At 45.8% G+C, this 26814-nt stretch overlaps 1 protein-coding gene across 1 annotated transcript; it reads right to left on the bottom strand.

Moving 5' to 3' along the window:
• Window positions 1–1580: 1580 nt before the first annotated feature.
• LOC109892347 (procollagen galactosyltransferase 2) lies at window positions 1581–21097 on the bottom strand. Its single transcript, XM_031826215.1, has 12 exons — window positions 20647–21097; window positions 18387–18497; window positions 17843–17960; window positions 15577–15711; window positions 15168–15372; window positions 14807–14926; window positions 14611–14687; window positions 12931–13037; window positions 12629–12761; window positions 12125–12252; window positions 5221–5424; window positions 1581–3174 (listed from the first exon to the last, which is right to left on the bottom strand). Exons 1-12 carry the CDS (start codon window positions 20847–20849, stop codon window positions 2943–2945), a joined length of 1773 nt encoding a protein of 590 aa, XP_031682075.1. The 5' UTR covers window positions 20850–21097; the 3' UTR covers window positions 1581–2942.
• Between the last annotated feature and the right edge of the window lie 5717 nt (window positions 21098–26814).

Below are 26814 nucleotides of genomic sequence, written 5' to 3' on the forward strand. Positions count from 1 at the left end.
TGCATTTCAGCCCTGCCAAAAAAGGACCAGCTGACATCATGTCAGTGATTCTCTTGTTAACACAGGTGAGAGTGTTGACGAGGACATGGCTGGAGATCACTCTGTCATGCTGATTGAGTTTGAATAACAGACTGGAAGCTTCAAAAGGAGGGTGGTGCTTGGAATCATTGTTCTTCTTCTGTCAACCATGGTTACCTGCAAGGAAACACGTGCTGTCATCATTGCTGTGCACAAAAAGGGCTTCACAGGTAAGGATATTGCTGCCAGTAAGATTGCACCTAGATCAACCATTTATCGGATCATCAAGAACTTCAAGGAGAGCGGTTCAATTGTTACGAAGAAGGCTTTAGGGCGCCCAAGAAAGTCCAGCAAGCGCCAGGACCATCTCCTAAAGTTGATTCAGCTGCGGGATCGGGGCACCACCAGTACAGAGGTGGCCTGGTGTCAAGAAGGTCAACAAAGAAGCCACTTCTCTCCAGGAAAAACATCAGGGACAGACTGATATTCTGAAAAAGGTACAGGGATTGGACTGCTGAGGACTGGGTTAAAGTCATTTTCTCTGATGAATCCCCTTTCCGATTGTTTGGGGCATCCGGAAAAAAGCTTGTCCAGAGAAGACAAGGTGAGTGCTACCATCAGTCCTGTGTCATGCCAACAGTAAAGCATCCTGAGACCATTTATGTGTTGGGTTGGTTCTCAGACAAGGGAGTGGACTCACTCACAATTTTGCCTAAGAACACAGCCATGAATAAAGAATGGTACCAACACATCCTCCGAGAGCAACTTCTCCCAACCATCCAGGAACAGTTTGGTGACGAACAATGCCTTTTCCAGCATGATGGAGCACCTTGCCACAAGGAATAAGTGATAACTAAGTGGCTCAGGGTACAAAACATTGATATTTTGGGTCCATGGCCAGGAAACCCCCCAGAACTTAATCCCATTGAGAACTTGTGGTCAATCCTCAAGAGGCGGGTGGACAAACAAAAACCCACAAATTCAGACAAACTCCAAAGATTGATTATGCCAGAATGGGCTGCCATCATTCAGGATGTGGCCCATAAGTTAATTGACATCATGCCAGGGCAGATTGCAGAGGTCTTGAAAAAGAAGGGTCAACACTGCAAATATTGACTCTTTGCATCAACTTCATGTAGTTGTCAATAAAAGCCTTTGACACTGTTGAAATGCTTGTAATTATACTTTAGTATTCCATAGTAACATCTGACAAATATATCTAAAGACACTGAAGCAGCAAACTTTGTGGAAATTAATCTTTGTGTCATACCTCAAAACTTTTGGCCACGACTGTTTATTTTAAACCAAATACTTTTAGATGTTTACTCAAGTAATAAAAACTGTATGACTTTCACTTGAGTAATTTTCTATTAAGGCATTTTTACTTTTCCTCAAGTATGACAATTGGGTACTTTTTCTGCAGCTGATCATTTCAGAGTAACTAACTACACTAACTACACTTCCCTAAAAAATGCCTTATTCATACACTGCCCTCTTGTGGTGCTTTCGTGTCAGTACATGTATCTTAAAAATGGCAGTGCATTTTCATAGATAGATTTCAATAAAAATTGAAAAAGTTGATTTTTAATCATGTATAAAGTTAGTTACATCATTGTCACATCCATCTTTGAACAGTTTTGGCACTGACAAAGCTTCTGCCAAATGTGCTACTTTTGAAAAACATTTGATCTTCAAAGTTGCTTGGCATCAAGGTACAGTATAGTCATTTATTTGACAAAGAGGGAATTTCACTACAATTAAGACATTGCACTTGGGTTTAATACTGTGCATTCAAAAAGCACAATATAATGCTAGAAATAAATTAGGAAAACTGTCCATATGAATTGTACAAATAATAGAATTTGTACACAGACAAAATACATCAACACAAACCAATATAGATGAGCTCAGTCAGAATGTAACTTGATTGTCGTGGCAACTGACACCATCAATGATGTCAGGAGAATATGGTTTGCAGGCTTCTCTCTGGACTGTTGATCTGGTGTAAGTCTACCATGAGGTCAGGCCTAGAGAGAGACACTGCTCCTAACATATTACCACACAGAATGAGTAGAATGTGATATAAAAGAGAATGGTTTCCTCCTGTATTTCTGTTTTCTGACGCCCAGTGACTAGATGTACAGCGAGGGTCACTCACCCAGGCCCTGGAGTGCTCTGCAGTGCACAATAGCACAGTTGGGGTCATTCCTATTGATTATATATATATATATATATATATTTATTTATTTATTTTATTTTATTTTTTTCAATCACGTCTTAATAAACTGAAAAGTAGAAGCTTATTTATTTAATTAATTTTAAATTCAATTCACTACCTGAATTGACTGGCTTCAATAGGAATTGACCCCAACTGTGCTATATATATATATATGATTCATAATTGAAATGTAATTTCAGTTTACTTCCTGAATTGAATGCCTTCAATTTGAAATTGACCCCAACCCTTGAAGGTGTCTGACAGTATAGGAGTGTCCTTCCATAAACGCTGCCATTCCTAACATGCATCACTTGATTTGAACACACACAAACAAACCCACACACACTTTGAAATCAGGTCTTGGGGCACTTGACCAAGTCTATAGAGCCTCCGCCAGCATCACTGCTGTCTGTATATTCAGTCACTCCCAGTGATTATGGACCGACGTACCAAATACAACATGGCCAATTATACAGTGAGAAATGAAGTGTCGCTGATGAATGGCACAGTCAGCAGTGACACCATAACCAGTAACCCTTTTCACACTACCGAGTCAAACCAAACACTACCTGCCTGGTTATGCATCCACAGTTGTTTTTGGAACCGTGCTGTAAAAGAACAACGTGAACAGACCATATCCAAGTCAGCGCAGTAAGGATGGGGTTGGCTGTGCAGTGTGAATCAGGCATGAATACATATGGTTGGACTACAGCTCATCTTTATATGACGTCTGCAGCATGTCGGGTTGGGGAGCCCCCTTCAGCGTCTTGTGGGAGCCCCTCCAGTCTGTTCGCACGTTGTCGTCGTCCCACAACGTGGAGGTCTCTGTGTCGCTCACCCACTTGGGGTCCCCGGCATATTGGGCTGGTTGCACCAGTAGGGGGCGTGTGGAGAACGCCTGCAGGTTACGGTTAGGATAGTGGGACTTGTAGTTCTCACTGTTGACCAACAGGACAGGGAGGTTAGAGATACATTGGTCACAGGACGATGACAACATTACGTCTGATGATAAAACTCCCACTAAGGAGATAAAAACTAGCCTGTCCATAACAAAGATATAACTGTGTGTACATAAATATCCAGAACAGGGACACACTTCATCATACAGTTACATGATACAGTGTTATGCTGGGTAACAATACACAGATCAAATGTAATCCTATGAAAGGTAACAGTTTTAAAATGTACTGGTCATTTCGAAACATTACAAAGAGAGATGAAATGACATGAAATATATTTTGTGGAAACAAGGTTATAATATAAGTACTGGGAATGAGTTTGTGGGTTGGGCAACTCTTGGAAAGAATTAATCAGTTAGTCAGAAGACCCAGAATCAACTCCAAGCACATTGAAGCAGAACCACACAGGGAAGAGGATGGGAAGGGGGAGGGGGACAAGGACTAGGGATGATGGCAGCTGGCCAGGTTTCCACACATGACAGAACACACAGGAATTCTCAACAGAACGCAAAGGCATTCTAACAGACTTCTGGATGCATGCCTGGTTCCCATTGGCTCAGAGAGGCTCTGGGTTCTATTAGCTTGGTCTGGCAGACACATGTCATGCAGCCAGAGAGAGAGACAGGGAGTTGACCACATGAACCTGGAACGCTACAACAAGCCAAGTCAGTCAGCAGAGACTAAAACTAACATGAAGCAAAGTACAAAACATTTGGACTTCTTGACATAACTAAAATGTGAATGTGTTTCAGAACATTTTAATTGTGGAAAGCTATTTTAAAAGCAGGCTTTTAAGAGTTGAGCTAAGAATGTGTTCACAGGAAGGTGAACATCAATGGGAGGCTATAAATGTGAAACCATAGGCTGGTGATTGTAACAGTGGTTTTCAAATCTGTCCATTCCAAAGCTACATTTATGCTTAACGTTTATCCAAAACTGCAGCTAATTAGGAGGTGTTGCTATAGGATGCTGCTATAGGTTGTTGCTATAGGTTGTTGCTATAGGTTGTTGTTATAGGTTGTTGCTATAGGGTGTTGCTATAGGGTGTTGCTATAGGTTGTTGCTATAGGTTGTTGCTATAGGTTGTTGCTATAGGTTGTTGCTATAGGTTGTTGCTATTAGTTGTTGCTATAGGTTGTTGCTATAAGTTGTTGCTATAGGTTGTTGCTATAGGTTGTTGCTATAGGTTGTTGCTATAAGTTGTTGCTATAGGTTGTTGCTATTGGTTGTTGCTATAAGTTGTTGCTATAGGTTGTTGCTATAGGTTGTTGCTATAAGTTGTTGCTATAGGTTGTTGCTATAGGTTGTTGCTGTAAGTTGTTGCTATAGGTTGTTGCTATAAGTTGTTGCTATAGGTTGTTGCTATAAGTTGTTGCTATAAGTTGTTGCTATAGGTTGTTGCTATAGGTTGTTGCTATAGGTTGTTGCTATAGCTTTGGCAGTTCAATGCTGGCAAAGGGTCAGAACAAGCTACACAAGATTAAATGCAATTTTTAATGGCACAAAGCAGAGTTGCCTGACAGCTTTGTAGCACTAAAATCATATTAAGTTCCATTGGCAATGGATGAAGGATGGTCCTAGTAAAACTAATCTTTCAGGGACGATCCCAGGGTGGTACTGGACTATCTTGGAGCTGATTCTTGAGAACTTATGACACTACTTTTCAAAGACAATTTGGCTACTTCGTTTCACCAGCTCTCTCCCCTATGGAGCATTGTTGTCAGACTTACGTACCAACTGGGTTTGAACCTGGATCTCCTGCACATTACAAACCTGTCTGGTGTCCCAGGTCTAAATCAGTCCCTGATTAGAGGGCAATAATGAAAGAATGCAGTGGAACTGGCTTCGAGGTCCAGAGTTGAGTGTGAGGGGTATAGGCATTAGCGCAGGGCGAGCTAACATAATTATTCTGGTTTCAGTTCCACCTACTTGGTGTGTCTGGTCTCAGTGATCTGAGAACATCTTAAGAATGGCTAAATAAATACAAGAATATATATATATTTTTTAAACAGTTGAGGTACTTACTTGGTGTGTTTGTCGTACATGATGGGTAAGAATTCGTCGACGGGCAGCATCTTGGAGAGGGGTTCAGCGTTGAGCAGTTTCTGGGCACCCTGGAGAGAGATGGCATAGGACAGGGTCCAGTAGGAATAGTCTGCTACCACCAGGTTCCTCACGTTCTCCACCACCTCCTCATCACCTGGCTTCACCTGCTTACGGCCCAGGTAACTGGGGACAAAGGAGAGACAGAGTTAGTTAGTCAGAGGACAACACATTCTCCACCACCTCCTCCTCATCACCTGGCTTCACCTGCTTACGGCCCAGGTAACTGGGGACAGAGGACAGACAGAGTTAGTCAGAGTACTGGACAGAGGACAGACAGAGTCAGTCACAGTACTGGACAGAGGACAGACAGAGTTAGTCAGAGTACTGGACAGAGGACAGACAGAGTTAGTCAGAGTACTGGACAGAGGACAGACAGAGTTAGTCAGAGTACTGGACAGAGGACAGACAGAGTACTGGACAGAGGACAGACAGAGTACTGGACAGAGGACAGACAGAGTCAGTCAGAGTACTGGACAGAGGACAGACAGAGTACTGGACAGAGAACAGACAGAGTCAGCCAGAGTACTGGACAGAGGACAGTCAGAGTACTGGACAGAGGAGAGAGAAAGACAGGGTTAGTCAGTAGTGGACAGAGGAGAGAGAGAGACGGGGTTAGTCAGAGTACTGGACAGAGGAGAGAGAGAGACAGGGTCAGTCAGAGTACTGGACAGAGGAGAGAGAGAGACAGGGTCAGTCAGAGTACTGGACAGAGGAGAGAGAGAGACAGGCTCAGTCAGAGTACTGGACAGAGGACAGACAGGGTCAGTCAGAGTACTGGACAGAGGAGAGAGAGAGACAGGGTTAGTCAGAGTACTGGGCAGAGGAGAGAGAGACAGGGTCAGTCAGAGTACTGGACAGAGGAGAGAGAGAGAGGGTCAGTCAGAGTAGTGGACAGAGGAGAGAGAGAGACAGGATTAGTCAGAGTAGTGGACAGAGGAGAGAGAGAGACAGGGTCAGTCAGAGTACTGGACAGAGGACAGACAGGGTCAGTCAGAGTACTGGACAGAGGAAAGAGAGAGACAGGGTTAGTCAGAGTACTGGACAGGGGAGGGAGGGAGAGAGACAGGGTTAGTCAGAGTACTGGACAGAGGAGAGAGAGAGACAGGGTTAGTCAGAGTACTGGACAGAGGAGAGGGAGAGACAGGGTTAGTCAGAGTAGTGGACAGAGGAGAGAGAGAGACAGGGTTAGTCAGAGTAGTGGACAGAGAAGAGAGAGACAGGGTTAGTCAGAGTACTGGGCAGAGGAGAGAGAGACAGGGTCAGTCAGAGTACTGGACAGAGGAGAGAGAGAGAGAGTATGTCAGAGTAGTGGACAGAGGAGAGAGAGAAACAGGATTAGTCAGAGTAGTGGACAGAGGAGAGAGAGACGGGGTTAGTCAGAGTACTGGACAGAGGAGAGAGAGACAGGGTCAGTCAGAGTACTGGACAGTGGAGAGAGAGACAAGGGTCAGTCAGAGTACTGGACAGAGGACAGACAGGGTCAGTCAGAGTACTGGACAGAGGAGAGGGAGACAGGGTCAGTCAGAGTACTGGACAGAGGACAGAGAGACAGGGTCAGTCAGAGTACTGGACAGAGGAGAGAGAGACAGGGTCAGTCAGAGTACTGGACAGAGGAGAGAGAGACAGGGTCAGTCAGAGTACTGGACAGAGGAGAGAGAGACAGGGTCAGTCAGAGTACTGGACAGGGGAGAGAGAGAGACAGGGTTAGTCAGAGTAGTGGACAGAGGAGAGAGAGAGAGACAGGGTTAGTCAGAGTAGTGGACAGGGGAAGGAGAGAAACAGGGTTAGTCAGTCAGAGTAGTGGACAGGGGAGTGAGAGAGACAGGGTTAGTCAGTCAGAGTAGTGGACAGGGGAGGGAAGGAGAGAGACAGGGTTAGTCAGAGTACTGGACAGAGGACAGACCGGGTCAGTCAGAGTACTGGACAGAGGAGAGAGAGAGACAGGGTTAGTCAGAGTACTGAACAGAGGAGAGAGAGAGACAGGGTTAGTCAGAGTAGTGGACAGAGGAGAGAGAGAGACAGGGTCAGTCAGAGTAGTGGACAGGGGAGGGAGAGAGAGACAGGGTTAGTCAGAGTAGTGGACAGGGGAAGGAGAGAAACAGGGTTAGTCAGTCAGAGTAGTGGACAGGGGAGTGAGAGAGACAGGGTTAGTCAGTCAGAGTAGTGGACAGGGGAAGGAGAGAGAGACAGGGTTAGTCAGAGTAGTGGTCAGGGGAGGGAGGGAGAGAGACAGGTTTAGTCAGAGTACTGGACAGGGGAGAGAGAGAGAGAGAGGGTTAGTCAGAGTAGTGGACAGAGGAGGGAGGGAGACAGGGTCAGTCAGAGTACTGGACAGAGGACAGACAGGGTCAGTCAGAGTACTGGACAGAGGAGAGAGAGACTATTACAAAAATGGGAACATCAGCAACCTTTTCTTCCACACTAACCATCCCCTGGCATGGCACAGTGCTATATTAGCACACTACCCCTTTGTTAAGAGAGGGGGGGTTAACGAGGGGTGGAAACTCAGAATACTTGACAATGAGGATTCTGAGTCAGCTAATATAAACCTCTATAAGTCCGGAACAGTACTTGTACAGGGTAACCCCAAACAGTTTCAGCTGGACTTTCACCAAATTAAAGAATCAGTCCAGCAGGAGAAGCTCTCCCTTGATAAAGATACCCCACCCCGAGCGGGTCAGACCAGACCATCATTATGTAACCCCACAGACGAGCAACCCCCAGCGGAGAGTCAACCTCCCAGCACAGATTACCACTCCCTCATTGAAATGAAGGACAAATTCACCCAGCTGGAGGTAAGGCAGGTGGAGCTGGAACAGCAGGTGATTACACTTCAGTCAGCACAGACCCAGACAACAGTCCAGCACAACAACACTCTCCTAACCAGACCCGGAATGCTGGAGGTGGAGAGAGACATATCTGCACTCTGGGCAGTGGTGAGACAGTGGTGAGACAGTGGTGAGACAGTGGTGAGACAACTTCAACAGGAGAAAGAGCAGGAGCAGGAGAAGAACAGAGCACTAGAGGAGAGGATCAGACTACTGGTGGAGGAGAGGTTGAGGGGGATGGAGGAGAGGGTGAGGGGGACGGAGGAGAGGTTGAGGGGGACGGCGTGTGACAGAGAACAACCCACTAGAGAGGTGGCCACCCCCACAGAGAAGCCAGCAGAACAGCCCACCTCAGCACCCAACAAAAGTCTCGACACCACAGCAGAACAGCCCACCTCAGCACCCAACAAAAGTCTCGACATCACAGCAGAACAGACAAATGAAGAACCCCAAGCCCAGCGGCTCTCACCCCCTCTGAGCACCCCCCCTGTCAGCCACCCTGATAGCCCTTCTGACAACCCCCCCACACCCACTGAGGACAAACACAAGACACAGATTGTACTACTTATGGACTCAAATGGGAAATATATAGAAGAAAAACAACTTTTTCCCAAACACAGTGTCTAAACTCTGGTGTCCAAACACCCAGCGCTCCCTAGACCTTCTGTCTGAGGACCAACTTGGTTCACCCAGCCACACAATAATACACACAGGCACAAACGACCTGAGAGCACAGCAGTCTGTGCGGACTGTCTGGACTTATAGAGGATGGCCACAGCACTGAAGGGAGTGATTGAAAAGGCTTCTTCTACTTTCCCCAACGCACAAGTGGTTATCTCCACCCTGCTACCACGAAAAGACTTCCACCCTGCCACAATACAGCGGGTAAAGGCAAGTATTTCCCGTGACTGTGCCTCAAAACCAAATGTTTTCCTGGCCCACCACTCCACCCTGGACTTGAACAGCCTCCATGACCAGGTCCACCTCTACAAGGCAGCAGTGCCCACCACTCCACCCTGGACTTGACCAGCCTTTATGACCAGGTCCACCTATACAAGGCAGCAGTGCCCACCACTCCACCCTGGACTTGACCAGCCTTTATGACCAGGTCCACCTCTACAAGGCAGCAATGCCCACCACTCCACCCTGGACTTGAACAGCCTCTATGACCAGGTCCACCTCTACAAGGCAGCAGTGCCCACCACTCCACCCTGGACTTGAACAGCCTCCATGACCAGGTCCACCTCTACAAGGCAGCAGTGCCCACCACTCCACCCTGGACTTGAACAGCCTCTATGACCAGGTCCACCTCTACAAGGCAGCAGTGCCCACCACTCCACCCTGGACTTGAACAGCCTCCATGACCAGGTCCACCTCTACAAGGCAGCAGTGCCCACCACTCCACCCTGGACTTGACCAGCCTTTATGACCAGGTCCACCTATACAAGGCAGCAGTGCCCACCACTCCACCCTGGACTTGAACAGCCTCCATGACCAGGTCCACCTCTACAAGGCAGCAGTGCCCACCACTCCACCCTGGACTTGAACAGCCTTTATGACCAGGTCCACCTCTACAAGGCAGCAGTGCCCACCACTCCACCCTGGACTTGACCAGCCTTTATGACCAGGTCCACCTCTACAAGGCAGCAGTGCCCACCACTCCACCCTGGACTTGACCAGCCTTTATGACCAGGTCCACCTCTACAAGGCAGCAGTGCCCACCACTCCACCCTGGACTTGAACAGCCTCCGTGACCAGGTCCACCTCTACAAGGCAGCAGTGCCCACCACTCCACCCTGGACTTGAACAGCCTCCATGACCAGGTCCACCTCTACAAGGCAGCAGTGCCCACCACTCCACCCTGGACTTGAACAGCCTCTATGACCAGGTCCACCTCTACAAGGCAGCAGTGCCCACCTTTGCCCGAACCCTAAAGGACATCGCTCTCAAACGTATCCCCAACACTTCACACAGGAGCAACAGATCAATAGACACCCCACCCAGACCGGTGACACACCCTCCCAGACCTGCAGGACCCCCCCCCCCCCCTGGACCTACACATAGAGGACCCACGCCAAGAGGAATTACATCCAGACCACAGCACCCCCAGACACATCCACACCCCCACCCCAACCAATCAACAACCCCCCACGTCAACCATGCTCACACCCCATTTAGGCCCCCTCAGATCAGACCTATGCCACTCCTGCCCACCCCATGCACCCCATCCCCGCAAAGAGGGCCTCAACATGGAAGCCACACATACGCCCAGGTAGTGAGCGGGAAACAGTCCCAACCCCCACTCTTACACTCGCCCAAGCCAATGGCATGTACCAGATGCTCAGCAGGCTCTGCTCACACTTACTGGCCTGAGGCCAAACCACGACCAACAACCTTGGACACTCTATGGAACAAAAAGCCTTCACTATATCATCCTGGAATATCCAAGGCCTGAGGTCATCTGCCTTTGGCCTAAAGAGCAGGAACCCGGACTTCACCAAAGAAATCGGTAATATAGACATTGTCATCCTGCAAGAAAGAAACCTGGTATAGAGGAGACGGACCCACTGGTTGCCCTCTAGGTTACAGAGAGCTGGTAGTCCCATCCACCAAACTACCAGGTGTGAAACAGGGAAGGGACTCAGGGGGTATGCTAATTTGGTATAGAGCAGACCTAACTCACTCCATTAAATTAATCAAAACAGGAACATTCTACATTTGGCTAGAAATTCAAAAGGAAATGATCCTAACAGAGAAAAATGTCCTCCTGTGTGCTACCTATATCCCCCCACTAGAATCCCCATATTTTAATGAAGACAGCTTCTCCATCCTGGAGGGGGAAATCAATCATTTCCAGGCCCAGGGACATGTACTAGTCTGTGGCGACCTAAATGCCAGAACCGGACAAGAACCTGACACCCTCAGCACACAGGGGGACAAACACCTGCCTGGAGGTGACAGCATTCCCTCCCACATATGCCCCCCTAGGCACAACTATGACAACATAACCAACAAAAACGGGTCTCTCTCTCTAACCAACAAAAACGGGTCAAAACTCCTGCAGCTCTATAGAGAGAGAGAGAGAGATATAGAGAGATTGCATGTGTAATGTTTACTGTTATTTTGTATTGTTTATTTCACTTTATATATTATCTACCTCACTTGCTTTGGCAATATTAACACATGTTTCCCATGCCAATAAAGCCCCTTGAATTGAATTGAATTGAATTGAGAGACAGGGTTAGTCAGTCAGAGTAGTGGACAGGGGAGGGAGGGAGAGAAACAGGGTTAGTCAGTCAGAGTAGTGGACAGGGGAGGGAGAGAGACAGGGTCAGTCAGAGTAGTGGACAGAGGAGAGAGAGAGACAGGGTTAGTCAGTCAGAGTAGTGGACAGAGGAGAGAGAGAGAGACAGGGTTAGTCAGTCAGAGTAGTGGACAGGGGAGGGAGAGAGACAGGGTTAGTCAGAGTAGTGGACAGAGGAGAGAGAGAGACAGGGTCAGTCAGAGTACTGGACAGACAGGGTCAGTCAGAGTACTGGACAGAGGAGAGAGAGACAGGGTTAGTCAGAGTACTGGACAGAGGAGAGAGAGACAGGGTTAGTCAGAGTACTGGACAGAGGAGAGAGAGACAGGGTTAGTCAGAGTACTGGACAGAGGAGAGAGAGACAGGGTCAGTCAGAGTACTGGACAGACAGGGTCAGTACTCCTCCGTCTCCTCCTCCTCCCCCTGCTCCTCTTCCACCTACTCCTCCGTCTCCTCCTCCTCCTGCTCCTCTTCCACCTACTCCTCCCCCTCCGTCTCCTCCTCCCCCTCATCCTCTACCTCCTCCTCCCTCCCCTCCACCTCCTCCTCCCCCTCTCCTCCCCCCTTCTCCCCCAGATTAGTTTATCATACAAAATGAGTCCAGGGCAGCTAGGCCCTTTCCTCTTCATGGCAACACGGGTAGGCAGTAGTCATCTGGTCACCAGGGTGACCGTTTGTGACAGTGACTCACATGATGTCCCAGTCCAGTTCCACCATCTCCACCTCCTCCATCAGACGAATTACGCGCCGCTTGAAGTTGGCCTGGAAACGCACGTCATCCTCAAAGATCAGCGCCTTGTCCATCTGCTGGTCTACCATCTGAGAGGGGTGGAACATGTAGTTTAAATTAGCTCTAATTACAGACCACAGAGGCATTTCGACTTTACTGAACGAGCCAATTAAGCTCCTACTGACATGGCCCTCCAGGTCCCATGTCCCAAGATGTGTGTGTGTGTGTGTGTCCGTGTCTGTGTATGTTTGTGTGTGTGTGTATCCTAGTCTGTGTGTGTGTGTCTGAGTCTGTGTGTGTGTCTGTGTGTGTGTGTCCGTGTCTGTGTGTGTGTCTGTGTGTGTGTGTCCGTGTCTGTGTGTGTTTGTGTGTGTGTGTCCTAGTCTGTGTGTGTGTGTCCGTGTCTGTGTCTGTGTCTGTGTGTGTGTGTCCGTGTCTATGTGTGTGTGTGTCTGTGCTCCTCACCTCCTTCCAGATGTAGTAATGACTCAGGAAGCATCCCACCTCTCCTTTGGTCAGGGTACGGCGAGAGAACGGGTCATAGTAACCAGGCAGTATGTCCACTCCCAGAATCTTTATATCACTGCTGTTCAGAGCTCTGCAGGACACACACAGACATCATAGTCTCCAACTCTCTCTAAACCTCCCTCAGAGCCACAGCTATGCCAAGCTTTGTATCCTCACCTAGCCTGGATATCCAGACTGAATTCAACTCTGTTTAGTGAAACGTAGCATAATTGAGTCAGGATTCGCAGGCTAATTCTCACCCTCCATCGATGGCGTCCACCACCTTGACATCTATCTCCAGCTCATTGAGAGAATACAGCATCCTGTCTCTACGGTCCTGACGACGCCGCAGGTTAATCAGGTACACCTACAACACAGGACAGCCAGGGTCAGAGGTCAACTCAGAGACACAGTGATCCATAGATTGTGTGTGTATATCAGAGGGGTTGGGTCAAAAGTAGAAGACAAATGTCTATCCTGTATGAACTAATAAAGTATATCTTATCTTATATTGAGTGTGAGAGATCATACTACCATTATAAACTGGGTGGTTCGAGCACTGAATGCTGATTGGCTGACAGCCGTGGTATATCAGACCGTATACCACACCCCGTCAGGCGTCATCTATGTATAGTCATTTTACCCCTACCTACTATACATGTATAAATTACCCCAACTAACCTGTACCCCCGCACATTGACTCGGTACCGGTACCGCTGTATATATCCAAATTATTGTTATTTTATTATGTAACTACTTATTACATTTTATACTTTAGTTTATTTAGTAAATATTTTACTAACTCTATTTTTTTTAACTGCATTAAGGGCTTGTAAGTAATCACTTCACGGTAAGGTCTATACTTCACGGTAAGGTCTATACTTCACGGTAAGGTCTATACTTCACGGTAAGGTCTATACTTCAAGGTAAGGTCTATACTTCACGGCAAGGTCTATACTTCAAGGTAAGGTCTATACTTCAAGGTAAGGTCTATACTTCACGGTAAGGTCTATACTTCACGGTAAGGTCTATACTTCACGGTAAGGTCTATACTTCACGGTAAGGTCTATACTTCACGGTAAGGTCTATACTTCACGGTAAGGTCTATACTTCACGGTAAGGTCTATACTTCACGGTAAGGTCTATACTTCACGGTAAGGTCTATACTTCACAGTAAGGTCTATACTTCACGGTAAGGTCTATACTTCACGGTAAGGTCTATACTTCACGGTAAGGTCTATACTTCACGGTAAGGTCTATACTTCACGGTAAGGTCTATACTTCACGGTAAGGTCTATACTTCACGGTAAGGTCTATACTTCACGGTAAGGTCTATACTTCACGGTAAGGTCTATACTTCACGGTAAGGTCTATACTTCACGGCCTATACTTCACGGCAAGGTCTATACTTCACGGTAAGGTCTATACTTCAAGGTAAGGTCTATACTTCACGGCAAGGTCTATACTTCAAGGTAAGGTCTATACTTCACGGTAAGGTCTATACTTCACGGTAAGGTCTATACTTCAAGGTAAGGTCTATACTTCAAGGTAAGGTCTATACTTCACGGTAAGGTCTATACTTCACGGTAAGGTCTATACTTCAAGGTAAGGTCTATACTTCAAGGTAAGGTCTATACTTCAAGGTAAGGTCTATACTTCAAGGTAAGGTCTATACTTCAAGGTAAGGTCTATACTTCAAGGTAAGGTCTATACTTCAAGGTAAGGTCTATACTTCAAGGTAAGGTCTATACTTCACGGTAAGGTCTATACTTCAAGGTAAGGTCTATACTTCAAGGTAAGGTCTATACCTGTTTTCGCGCGTGTGACAAATAAAATGTCATTTGATGTAAATAGTCTACAGCAGTGTTCCAAGCCACTGCTACTTATTTAATCTATTCAGGTATGTGATGAGGAGTTTGGGCTCCTGGCCTTTGTCTCACCTCATCGAAGCCCATGAGGTCTCTCTGTTTGGGGAAGAGGCTCACGTATTTGGAGGGGGCCATGGGGGGGCCATCGACTGGGGGAAGAACATAGAGATGTGGTATTTTTACCGTTATTACCTAGTTATTACACATCTATTACTGTTAGACACCGACTTTAGAATGATGTGAAAAACGACCAAATAAGGTTTCTTACTGGTGGCCTCCAGGATGAGATGACTAAAGCTGATGCTGTCGTCTTCTATGGTGTGGTGAGGCTTGGCTGGGACGTTCAGGTAACCATACCTCACCTTGTTACACAGGTACATCTGCACCTCTGGAAACACACAGCACAATAAACTCTGTTATTAAACAGTCTCCATGGCCTCGACGTGGCCAGCAACATGTGCATGTAATCATCTAGCCTTTTACACAAGGAACACATTGATTACACCCCAGCAGCAGGGATGTGGATGTTTGCGATTACACATTATTAGACTAAGTGTGTGTGGGTGCACGTGCATTCATGACTGACTGTGTGTGCATTATAATGTACATGCTGTACTGTAGACCCCAACCTGAGACGCGGCAGGAGAAGGCGAAGACGATGATGTCATCGAAGGGCCAGGAGTAGTCCAGGTGAGGAGGGTGGAAGGCCAGCTTCTTCATACCCGTCTTCCTCATGTCCAGCAGGAAGGTAGAGTGGACCATGGGCACCGGGTAGCAGCCCAGCCGGTGGCGCTGTCTGGTGGGGAAATACTCAGCTGTACGCCGGTAGTAACCCTGGGAACAGACACACAGGGTACGTATCTGACTGTTTGTACGTTCAACGTGTCAATGTTTTAATTGCATCTGTCCCCATGTAAATGAATGATTGAAATGAAAACAATATGGTCTTTAATCGCATTTATACAAACCAACTTTCCATTTCACACAATCGTGCCTACCCACAACCCACTGTGCTGGCTCAGATCTTTACTGTCTTACTTGGGGAGTGATGCCGCACCAGTAGTTGGAGTAGGCTCCCTGAGAGTCCAGCATGGGAGCCACAACAGACTTGTTCTCTGCTATCAGAAGGTTCAGAGTCTCTGGGTTGGTCAGGATGTTGTCTGTGTCAGCGTACTGGAGGAGACAGAGATGTAATAATATGATATATTATCATATTATATAATAACAATATAGTGGAGATCAAGGGCACAGACAGAGATGGTCAACGGATGACACGGTGTGTTTAGTGAGGCGGTGGAAACCAAAGCACACTGATCTTTTTGGTAACAACCATAGCAGGGTCACACTCTGTATGTGGGTAATGAAAGAAAGCTATGATACTACTTGTAGGCCAGAGGACAGAGTAGATATGATGCTATTTGTAGGCCAGAGGACAGAGCAGATATGATGCTACTTGTAGGCCAGAGGACAGAGTAGATATGATGCTACTTGTAGGCCAGAGGACAGAGTAGATATGATGCTATTTGTAGGCCAGAGGACAGGGCAGATATGATGCTACTTGTAGGCCAGAGGACAGAGGAGATATGATTCTACTTGTAGTACAGAGGACAGAGTAGATATGATGCTACTTGTAACCCAGAGGACAGAGGAGATATGATACTACTTGTAACCCAGAGGACAGAGTAGATATGAAGCTACTTGTATCCCAGAGGACAGAGTAGATATGATGCTATTTGTAGCCCAGAGGACAGAGTAGATATGATGCTACTTGTAGGCCAGAGGACAGAGTAGATATGAATCTACTTGTAAGCCAGAGTACAGAGTAGATATGATGCTACTTGTAACCCAGAGGACAGAGTAGATATGATGCTACTTGTAGGCCAGAGGACAGAGTAGATATGAATCTACTTGTAGGCCAGAGGACAGAGTAGATATGATGCTACTTGTAGGCCAGAGGACAGAGTAGATATGATGCTACTTCTTGGCCAGAGGACAGAGTAGATATGAAGCTACTTGTAAGCCAGAGTACAGAGTAGATATGATTCTACTTGTAGGCCAGAGGACAGAGTAGATATGAAGCTACTTGTAGGCCAGAGGACAGAGTAGATATGATGTTACTTGTAGGCCAGAGGACAGAGTAGATATGATGTTACTTGTAGGCCAGAGGACAGAGTAGATATTATTCTACTTGTAGGCCAGAGGACAGAGTAGGTATGAATCTACTTGTAGGCCAGAGGACAGAGTAGATATGATGCTATTTGTAACCCAGAGGACAGAGTAGATATGATTCTACTTGTAGTACAGAGGACAGAGTGGATATGATGCTACTTGTAGGCCAGAGGACAGAGTAGTTATTATTCTACTTGTAGGCCAGAGGACAGAGTAGATATGAATCTACTTGTAGGCCAGAGGACAGAGTAGATATGATGCTATTTGTAACCCAGAGGACAGAGTAGATATGATTCAACTTGTAGTACAGAGGACAGAGTGGATATGATTCTACTTGTAGGCCAGAGGACAGAGTAGATATGAATCTACTTGTAGGCCAGAGGACAGAGTAGATATGATTCAACTTGTAGTACAGAGGACAGAGTAGATATGATGCTATTTGTAACCCAGAGGACAGAGTAGATATGATTCTACTTGTAGGCCAGAGGACAGAGTAGGTATGATGCTACTTGTAGGCCAGAGGACAGAGTAGACATGAAATCTACTTGTAGGCCAGAGGACAGAGTAGACATGATTCTACTTGTAGGCCAGAGGACAGAGTAGATATGATGCTACTTGTAGGCCAGAGGACAGAGTAGACATGATTCTACTTGTAGGCCAGAGGACAGAGTAGATATGATGCTACTTGTAGGCCAGAGGACAGAGTAGACATGATTCTACTTGTAGACCAGAGGACAGAGTAGACATAATTCTACTTGTAGGCCAGAGGACAGAGTAGACATAATTCTACTTGTAGGCCAGAGGACAGAGTAGATATGATGCTACTTGTAGGCCAGAGGAAAGAGTAGACATGATTCTACTTGTAGGCCAGAGGACAGAGTAGATATGATGCTACTTGTAGGCCAGAGGACAGAGTAGATATGATGCTACTTGTAGGCCAGAGGACAGAGTAGACATGATTCTACTTGTAGGCCAGAGGAGATATGATGCTACTTGTAGGCCAGAGGACAGAGTAGACATGATTCTACTTGTAGGCCAGAGGACAGAGTAGACATGAATCTACTTGTAGGCCAGAGGACAGAGTAGACATGATTCTACTTGTAGGCCAGAGGACAGAGTAGACATGTGACTGTACCAGTATGTAGTCAGCCCAGCGTGTCTTGGCGAAGTTGAGAGCAGCCTGTTTAAGTTTCATCAGGTATTCATATCTGCCGTTGCTCCAGTATTTAGGCCCCATCTCTCCTGGGTAGGACCTGTGAGGGAGTCAGAATGAGACACACACACACACCAACCGACGCACACACACTTGCAGAGGCATGCTACAGTATCATTCCTGCATTGCTTTGAGGTACTTAGAGAGAGAAAATGAGAGGTGACCTCAGGTCAGGTAGTACTGTTGTCAGCAGGCTCTGTAAACACCAAACATTTATTTAAGGCTTTCTTTTCTATTCACACTGTGTTTTAAAGTTACATTGTGAGTTGAGGCTCAGCTGTCGGCTACTGCTACTACTGTCTGGATGTTCAGGTAAACTAATACAGAGTTTATACAAATGAGCTGATAATCAAGGGTTTTTCAGAGCTAATCAACTGTGTCAACACACACACACACACACACACACGTACAAGCATGCATACTTCTAGAAGAAAACAAGATAATGCTGAACACAACTCAAACCTACGTAGGATGCTCCATAGGCCTCCATTCCACGTAGTGATAAAACTGTTGCATGACTGTCAGCCATTCTCTCAGAACAGCTGTAGTGTTGTCAGCATTGTGATCTGTCGCTGCCCTGCGGATATGGGGACATAGACACACTGTCTGACATGGAGACACACTGTCTGACATGGGGACATAGACACACTGTCTGACATGGGGACACACTGTCTGACATGGGGACACACTGTCTGACATGGGGACATAGACACACTGTCTGACATGGGGACACACTGTCTGACATGGGGACACACTGTCTGACATGGGGACACACTGTCTGACATGGGGACACACTGTCTGACATGGGGACATACTGTCTGACATGGGGGCATAGACACACTGTCTGACATGGGGACATAGACACACTGTCTGACATGGAGACACACTGTCTGACATGGGGATATAGACACACTGTCTGACATGGGGACATAGACACACTGTCTGACATGGGGACATAGACACACCTAACCCACTCCTTGGCCCCAGGACTTTTCACAGAATTTGTTTTAACCCTAAACTGGCACACCTGATTCAATTAGGCAACTAATCATCAAGCCTTTGACTAATTGAATCAGGTGTTTCTCTTGCCAAGGGAGGTAGGGGTTCTGAGGCTGCTGCAGCACACCCTGAAACATCTGAACATTTGTTTTGTTATAAAAACATGTGTATATATATATATATAATATATATATATATAGTACCAGTCAAAGGTTTGGACACACCTACTCATTCCAGGGTTTTTCTTCATTTTGTCTATTTTCTACATTGTAGAATAATAGTGAAGACATTGAATGAGTAGGTGTGTCCAAACTTTTGACTGGTACTGTTTATAAAATATAAAAAAGTCACAAAAGTAATGCACTGTGTCTTAACTAGTATTAGCGGACCGATAGAGGCAGGAAAAATAAAAAAATTTCAGCATCTCTGCTTTGGCAAAAAGATAGATGTATAATTAAGAACAGTATCTTGCAGGATTCAATAGTTGATCTTGTAAGAGTTGTTGTCCTGTACCTTTTCTCTGTGACTGTCATTCTAATGGAATCCAGAAAGAACAACCCCCTGTCCTTTTCTCTGTGACTGTCATTCTAATGATCCAGAAAGAACAACCCCTTGTCCTTTTGTCTGTGACTGTCATTCTAATGATCCATAAAGAACATTCCCCTGTCCTTTTGTCTGTGACTGTCATTCTAATGATCCAGAAAGAACATTCCCCTGTCCTTTTGTCTGTGACTGTCATTCTAATGATCCAGAAAGAACATTCCCCTGTCCTTTTGTCTGTGACTGTCATTCTAATGATCCATAAAGAACATTCCCCTGTCCTTTTGTCTGTGACTGTCATTCTAATGATCCAGAAAGAACATTCCCCTGTCCTTTTCTCTGTGACTGTCATTCTAATGATCCAGAAAGAACAATCCCCTGTCCTCAAACATTTAGGTTATCAGCAAAGACACAAAATATCAAATTAAATATGTTTCTTGATCAAATAACATTGAAAACAACCACTTTTTTGTGCAGTATTAATTGACCATCCTTACAAACCACTTAATGTAAATGTACATGACTGTATTGTACATAGGCTGGTCATCTAGGTTTGTACCTGTAGACTTTCTATCTGCATGATGAAAAACAATGACCAATACGGTATTGAGTACATTGAGACATCAAGTGGTTTGTGACAATGAGATGTGATGATGTGGCTCAGTTGGGAGAGCATGGAACTTGCAAAACTAGGGTTGTGGGTTCAATTCCCACAGGGGCACAGTACAGTATGAACTGTACTGGAAATGTACTGAAAATTTCCCTGGATAAGAGTGTCTATGGAAAAAGCAATGGAAATACTATTTCAGCTTCAATATTGACATAAATTGGATTTCCAAAGTACTTCAAGAAACTGGAAAACATATAAGCAAGGCAAGTCTGGCGTAAAGTACAGGCTAATGTGAAAACCATCTAATTGCATAATACAATGGCTTAAAATGTTACTTCATGAACTCTGCATTGGAGAAAAAGAAAGAAAGCATAATTAGAGTACCCTATAGAAGCTGAAGCGTTATATTTTGTTAGGAGGTCAATGGTTCTAACGGGATTATGGGGATTGGCGACTGGGGACGAGAGGTATTCTTAATCTAATCCAAATGCGATTGATCGCCCACGAGTTTGATAAGAATGATATTTTAACAAATAGCGGCCAGGGAAAGAGCGCTGGCAGGACGTCTGCCACCTACCAAACAGAAATGCGTGCTTTGGGATAGTTCAGTCTCTCCAATGCTCCGAGGTAGTAAGGCAAGGAATGCGCCGCGTTCCGAGCAATGATCGCAATAACAACCGTTGGCGGCTGCATTTTCGATTCTTCTGGATATTTCTCCTCCGAAAAGTAACATTCTGATCTAGAAACGAAGGCCCCTAAAACTAAAACCCAAAGAAACATGGTGGATGTAGCAGTCCAAGCTACTGCATGTAGCTACAGCTCCCAGTCCGCGTCAGCAATAAGGAAAATGGTGTTTTCCTCAATTTTAAACCCCCCTCAAGATGAATCTCTTTCCTTGGCAGTATCGGTGGAAGGTTTTAAATTACAACTTCCGCACCAAAAGCCCTGTGAGAAAATTGTATCACCTGCATGATACAATGTAACTATTTGCTTATAGTAGGCTACTATTTCCGCACATTTTAACGGGCTTTTAAATGAATTGATAACCTGCTGCTGGTGTGCGTTTAAACATTTAGAAAAAGTAGCTTTGGTTTATGAGCGATTATTGTCATCCCAGTTACCGACGGCGACATTATTTTCTGGTCCTATCAGGACCGGTTGTCTTTTTGGCGTGCAGTCAGGACCAACCTTGATTTCAAATCCAATTCCATATATTTTTGGTTAGGGACAATCTTCAGTTGGCTCCTCTTTCCTATATTAAGAGGCTTGAAAATGTATTATTGTGATATAATGTTTAATTAATTGAGAATGTATGCGAAACTGAAATTTGGCCATAAAATCAATGAGTGAAAAATAATATTTTGAACCTCTCTAAATAACGTATTTTTAACATCCGCAAAATACATATTTTCACCTTTCATTCAGCACATAAATGCACCCGATGTCAACGTTGCTTACTGGGATTCTAACAACCGTATTAAAGCTAGGCTACGGCTACTCAACACACAATGTTTGAATATTCAATATCTAACAACCAAATAGTGGCCATGATCTAAACAGTACACACTTCTGATAGTCTATGAGGGAGAAATTAAGTTTACAAACTTAACACAATGTTAGTTTCTGTCAATATCTACCTATTGCCTGAAGAGGGAGGCATTGAGTTTACATTCCAAACGCAGTTATTCAATGAACAGTTAGTTATTCAAGGGCAGGAAGAGAGACCAAGCAACACTGAAAGAGGGTATAATCAGGAAAGAAAACAGAGAGTGAAAGAGAGACAGAAAGAGAGATTGGCATGACATAGGTCAGAGGAGAAGAAGAGAGTAGAAGAGAGAAGAAGAGAGTAGGAGAAGAAGAGAAGTATAAACATGACAGGAATCTAAACTGAATTCAGGGAGCTTTTGGAGGGCCTCAATTCAATCAATGAGCCAGCCACAGCAATGTCAGGGGGGACAATCCGTTTTTGCCTCGCTCTCTGGACAGGGGATCAAGACGGGAAAAGGGACATCTATTCATGACACCCTGTCACACCCCCTGACCCCCATGACCCTGCTGGCCAGTTTCCCAGCACCCTCTGCAGCTGCAGGTCTGGGAGAGTTCAATAACTTTTACAGGCTGGGTTAAAGGTGATAGGTGAAGGGTCAGTGGCGTGGTGGGGTGGCAGGGTGTGCAGAGAGGGCCAACAGGTTCACAGCCGAGCTAGATGGAGGCTTTGGAGAGAGACTAAATGTTTATTCAGTGAATGGACACAGACAAACGTGCTCTCTCACACATACACACGTGACACATAGTGGGGGGTCTGACAGCCAGGGGCCCCACTGATACATACCCCCCCCCCCCGGAAGCGGTCACTGTCTATCTATCTATCTATCTACCACCACCAATCTCCTTCTCTCTCTTTTGTTCCCCAAGTCACAATCCCTCCGGGGGCCCCAGTCGTGACACTCTGAAAACCCTGCGGAACCTTTATTGCCGTGGCGATAATCAATAACCGCGTTCCCACACTGACGTCTCAGAGCCTGCTGGGTCAATATCTGTCGCTCACACTCCCTCGGTTGGCACTTACGTTCTTACTCAGCAGCCTTTTAGCAGGGGCCAGAGTAGGTTGTGTGTGTGTGTGTGTGTGTGTGTGTGTGTGTGTGTGTGTGTGTGTGTGTGTGTGTGTGCGTGTGCGTGTGCGTGTGCGTGTGTGTGTGTGTGTGTGTGTGTGCGTGCGTGTGTGTGAGAGAGAGCAGAGCGTAGAAATGCTCATTTGTCTAGTTCCCTCCCCATCCCAGCTCCATCTTTCCCCCACTCTGCTTGCTTGTTGTATTTGGAAGGCATATGGTTTTATTGGAGAACACAAACAGCAGACAACTCCTAGTTTTTTTTGTTTCTCTCTCTCTCTCCCTCTCTCTCACACACACATGCACACACAACAGCTTGCCCACTTCATGACCATAGAGATCAATCTTTACCTCCACAACAATGGAAGTCACTAAAGAGTTAATGGAGAAGATGCTTTACCACACAAAGGAGTCACATGCAACACACACACACACACCTCAGGACAACCTGGTCTCATAGACTAGACATAACATAGTAAACATAATTCTGGAAAAATCTAATTAGTATGATGTTATGTATGGTATGGTTACATGCTGTAAGACAGATGATTAATTATGTCAAAAGCGAAAAGTAAGGTGGTTGGTCGGGGTGGATGCGTAGGCATATATCGCAAACATCTAGCAACCCAAAGGTTGCGAGTTTGAATCTCATCACAGACAACTTTAGCATCTTAGCTACTTTGTGACTACTTGGCCTGTTAGCTAACACTAACCTTACACCTAAACTTAACCCTAACCCCTGACCCTAAACCCTAGCCAGGCTAACATTAGCTAACGTTAGCCACCTAGCTAGAATTAGTTTTGCAAATATGTAACGTATTGGTCATATAATACGAATTGTAGTTTGTAACATATCATACAAATGGGTGAAGGACATTGACAAATGAATACATACCATATGAAATGTTACATATCATATTAAATGGGGTGTATAGGATTTACGTACAGAATTATCAAATATAATTGTATTTGTCACATGTGCCAAATACAACTGGTGTAGACCTTACAGTGAAATGTGTGCTTACAAGCCATTAACCAACAATGCAGTTTTATGAAAATACATTTTAAAAAGTAAGTAATAAAAGTAACAAATAATTAAAGAACAGAAGCATAATAACAATAGCGAGGCTATATACAGGGGGTACTGGTACAGAGTCAATGTGGAGGCTATATACAGGGGGTACTGGTACAGAGTCAATGTGGAGGTTATATACAGGGGGTACTGGTACAGAGTCAATGTGGAGGCTATATACAGGGGGTACTGGTACAGAGTCAATGTGGAGGCTATATAGAGGGGGTACTGGTACAGAGTCAATGTGGAGGCTATATACAGGGGGTACTGGTACAGAGTCAATGTGGAGGTTATATACAGGGGGTACTGGTACAGAGTCAATGTGGAGGCTATATACAGGGGGTACTGGTACAGAGTCAATGTGGAGGCTATATAGAGGGGGCATCGGTACAGAGTCAATGTGGAGGCTATATAGAGGGGGTACCGGTACAGAGTCAATGTGGAGGCTATATAGAGGGGGTACCGGTACAGAGTCAATGTGCGGGGGCAGAAACTGGGGGAAGAAACTGTTTAGAAGCCTCTTGGACCTAGACTTGGCTCTCCGGTACCGCTTGACGTGCGGTAGCAGAGACAACAGTCTATGACCAGGGTGGCTGGAGTCTTTGATAATTTTTAGGGCGTTCCTCTGACACCGCCTGGTATAGACGTCCTGGATGGCAGGAAGCTTGGCCCCGATGATGTACTGGGCGGTACACATTACCCTCTGTAGTGCCTTGCAGTCAGAGGCCGAGCAGTTGCCATACCAGGCGGTGATGCAAATTTCCTGTAGTCCACAATCATCTCCTTTGTCGTGATCACGTTGAGGGAGAGGATGTTGTCCTTGCACCACACGGTCAGGTTTCTGACCTCTTCTCTATAGGCTTCTCTATAGGCTGTCTCGTCGTTGTCGGTGATCAGGCCTACTATGACACTGTTGTGTCATCGGCAAACTTAATGATTTTTTTATTTATTTTATTTTATTTCACCTTTATTTAACCAGGTAGGCTAGTTGAGAACAAGTTCTCATTTGCACCTGCGACCTGGCCAAGATAAAGCATAGCAGTGTGAACAGACAACACAGAGTTACACATGGAGTAAACAATTAACAAGTCAATAACACAATAGAAAAAAAGGGGAGTCTATATACAATGTGTGCAAAAGGCATGAGGAGGTAGGCGAATAATTACAATTTTGCAGATTAACACTGGAGTGATAAATGATCAGATGGACATGTACAGGTAGAGATATTGGTGTGCAAAAGAGCAGAAAAGTAAATAAATAAAAACAGTATGGGGATGAGGTAGGTTAAAATGGGTGGGCTATTTACCAATAGACTATGTACAGCTGCAGCGATCGGTTAGCTGCTCAGATAGCAGATGTTTGAAGTTGGTGAGGGAGATAAAAGTCTCCAACTTCCGCGATTTTTGCAATTCGTTCCAGTCACAGGCAGCAGAGTACTGGAACGAAAGGCGGCCAAATGAGGTGTTGGCTTTAGGGATGATCAGTGAGATACACCTGCTGGAGCGCGTGCTACGGATGGGTGTTGCCATCGTGACCAGTGAACTGAGATAAGGCGGAGCTTTACCTAGCATGGACTTGTAGATGACCTGGAGCCAGTGGGTCTGGCGACGAATATGTAGCGAGGGCCAGCCGACTAGAGCATTGTCGCAGTGGTGGGTGGTATAAGGTGCTTTAGTGACAAAACGGATGGCACTGTGATAAACTGCATCCAGTTTGCTGAGTAGAGTGTTGGAAGCAATTTTGTAGATGACATCGCCAAAGTCGAGGATCGGTAGGATAGTCAGTTTTACTAGGGTAAGTTTGGCGGCGTGAGTGAAGGCGGCTTTGTTGCGGAATAGAAAGCCGACACTTGATTTGATTTTCGATTGATATGAGTCTGGAAGGAGAGTTTACAGTCTAGCCAGACACCTAGGTACTTATAGATGTCCACATATTCAAGGTCGGAACCATCCAGGGTGGTGATGCTGGTCAGGCGTGCGGGTGCAGGCAGTGAACGGTTGAAAAGCATGCATTTGGTTTTACTAGCGTTTAAGAGCGCTATGGTGTTGGAGTCGTGCCTGGCTGTGCAGTTATGTGGGATCAGCGTGGCGGATGTGTTGTTACCTACCCTTACCACCTGAGGGTGACCCGTCAGGAAGTCCAGGATCCAGTTACATAGGAAGATGTTTAGTCCCAGCGTCCTTAGCTTAGTGATGAGCTTTGAGGACATTCTGGTGTTGAACCCTGAGCTGTAGTCAATGAATAGCGTTCTCACGTAGGTGTTCCTTTTGTCCAAGTGTGAAAGGGCAGTATGGAGTGCACTATGGTGGTCTGCTTGAAACATGTTGGTATTACAGACTCAGACATGGAGATGTTGCACATGTCAGTGAAGACACTTGTCAGTTTGTCAGATCATGCTCGGAGTCCCTCTGGCCCTGCGGCCTTGTGAATGTTGACCTGTTTAAAGGTCTTTCTCAGATCGGCTGCGGAGAGCGTGATCACACAGTCGTCCGGAACAGCTGATGCTCTCATGCATGTTTCAGTATTACTTGCCTCGAAGCTATAAGCTTCTGGGTTAGAGTCCCGCTCCTTGAAAGCGGCAGTTCTAACATTTAGCTCAGTGCGGATGTTGCCTGTAATCCATGGCATCCGGTTGGGGTATGTACGTACGGTCTCTGTGGGGACGACATCTTCGATGCACTTATTGATGAAACCAGTGACGGATGTGGTGTACTCCTCAATGCCATTGGAAGAATCCCAAAACTTGTTTCAGTCTGTGCTAGTAAAACAGTTCCCGACCATTTTAATACGAAATGCTCTGAGACCAGGTTGCTCAGGAGGGAGGAATCGGCAGTGGGAAGGAATGTTTGGGTGGCAGTATAGATAAATTGACTGGTGAGCAAAAGCTTGAAGGTTTTATCCCAAGTGGCCAATACTGCTGTTTGACTAAAGCACTTAAACAGAATTGCTTTAGTGAAAAATGACTCAAGCAAGCCCAGAGTCCGAGCCATGGCACTTTTTGGTCAGCTTGAGGATGTTTTTGCTCTGTAAGAATGATGTAAATCTATTGTAGATTTTTTTACCT

The sequence above is a fragment of the Oncorhynchus kisutch genome, linkage group LG6 (genome assembly GCF_002021735.2).
Source record: "Oncorhynchus kisutch isolate 150728-3 linkage group LG6, Okis_V2, whole genome shotgun sequence".
NCBI lineage: Eukaryota > Metazoa > Chordata > Actinopteri > Salmoniformes > Salmonidae > Oncorhynchus > Oncorhynchus kisutch.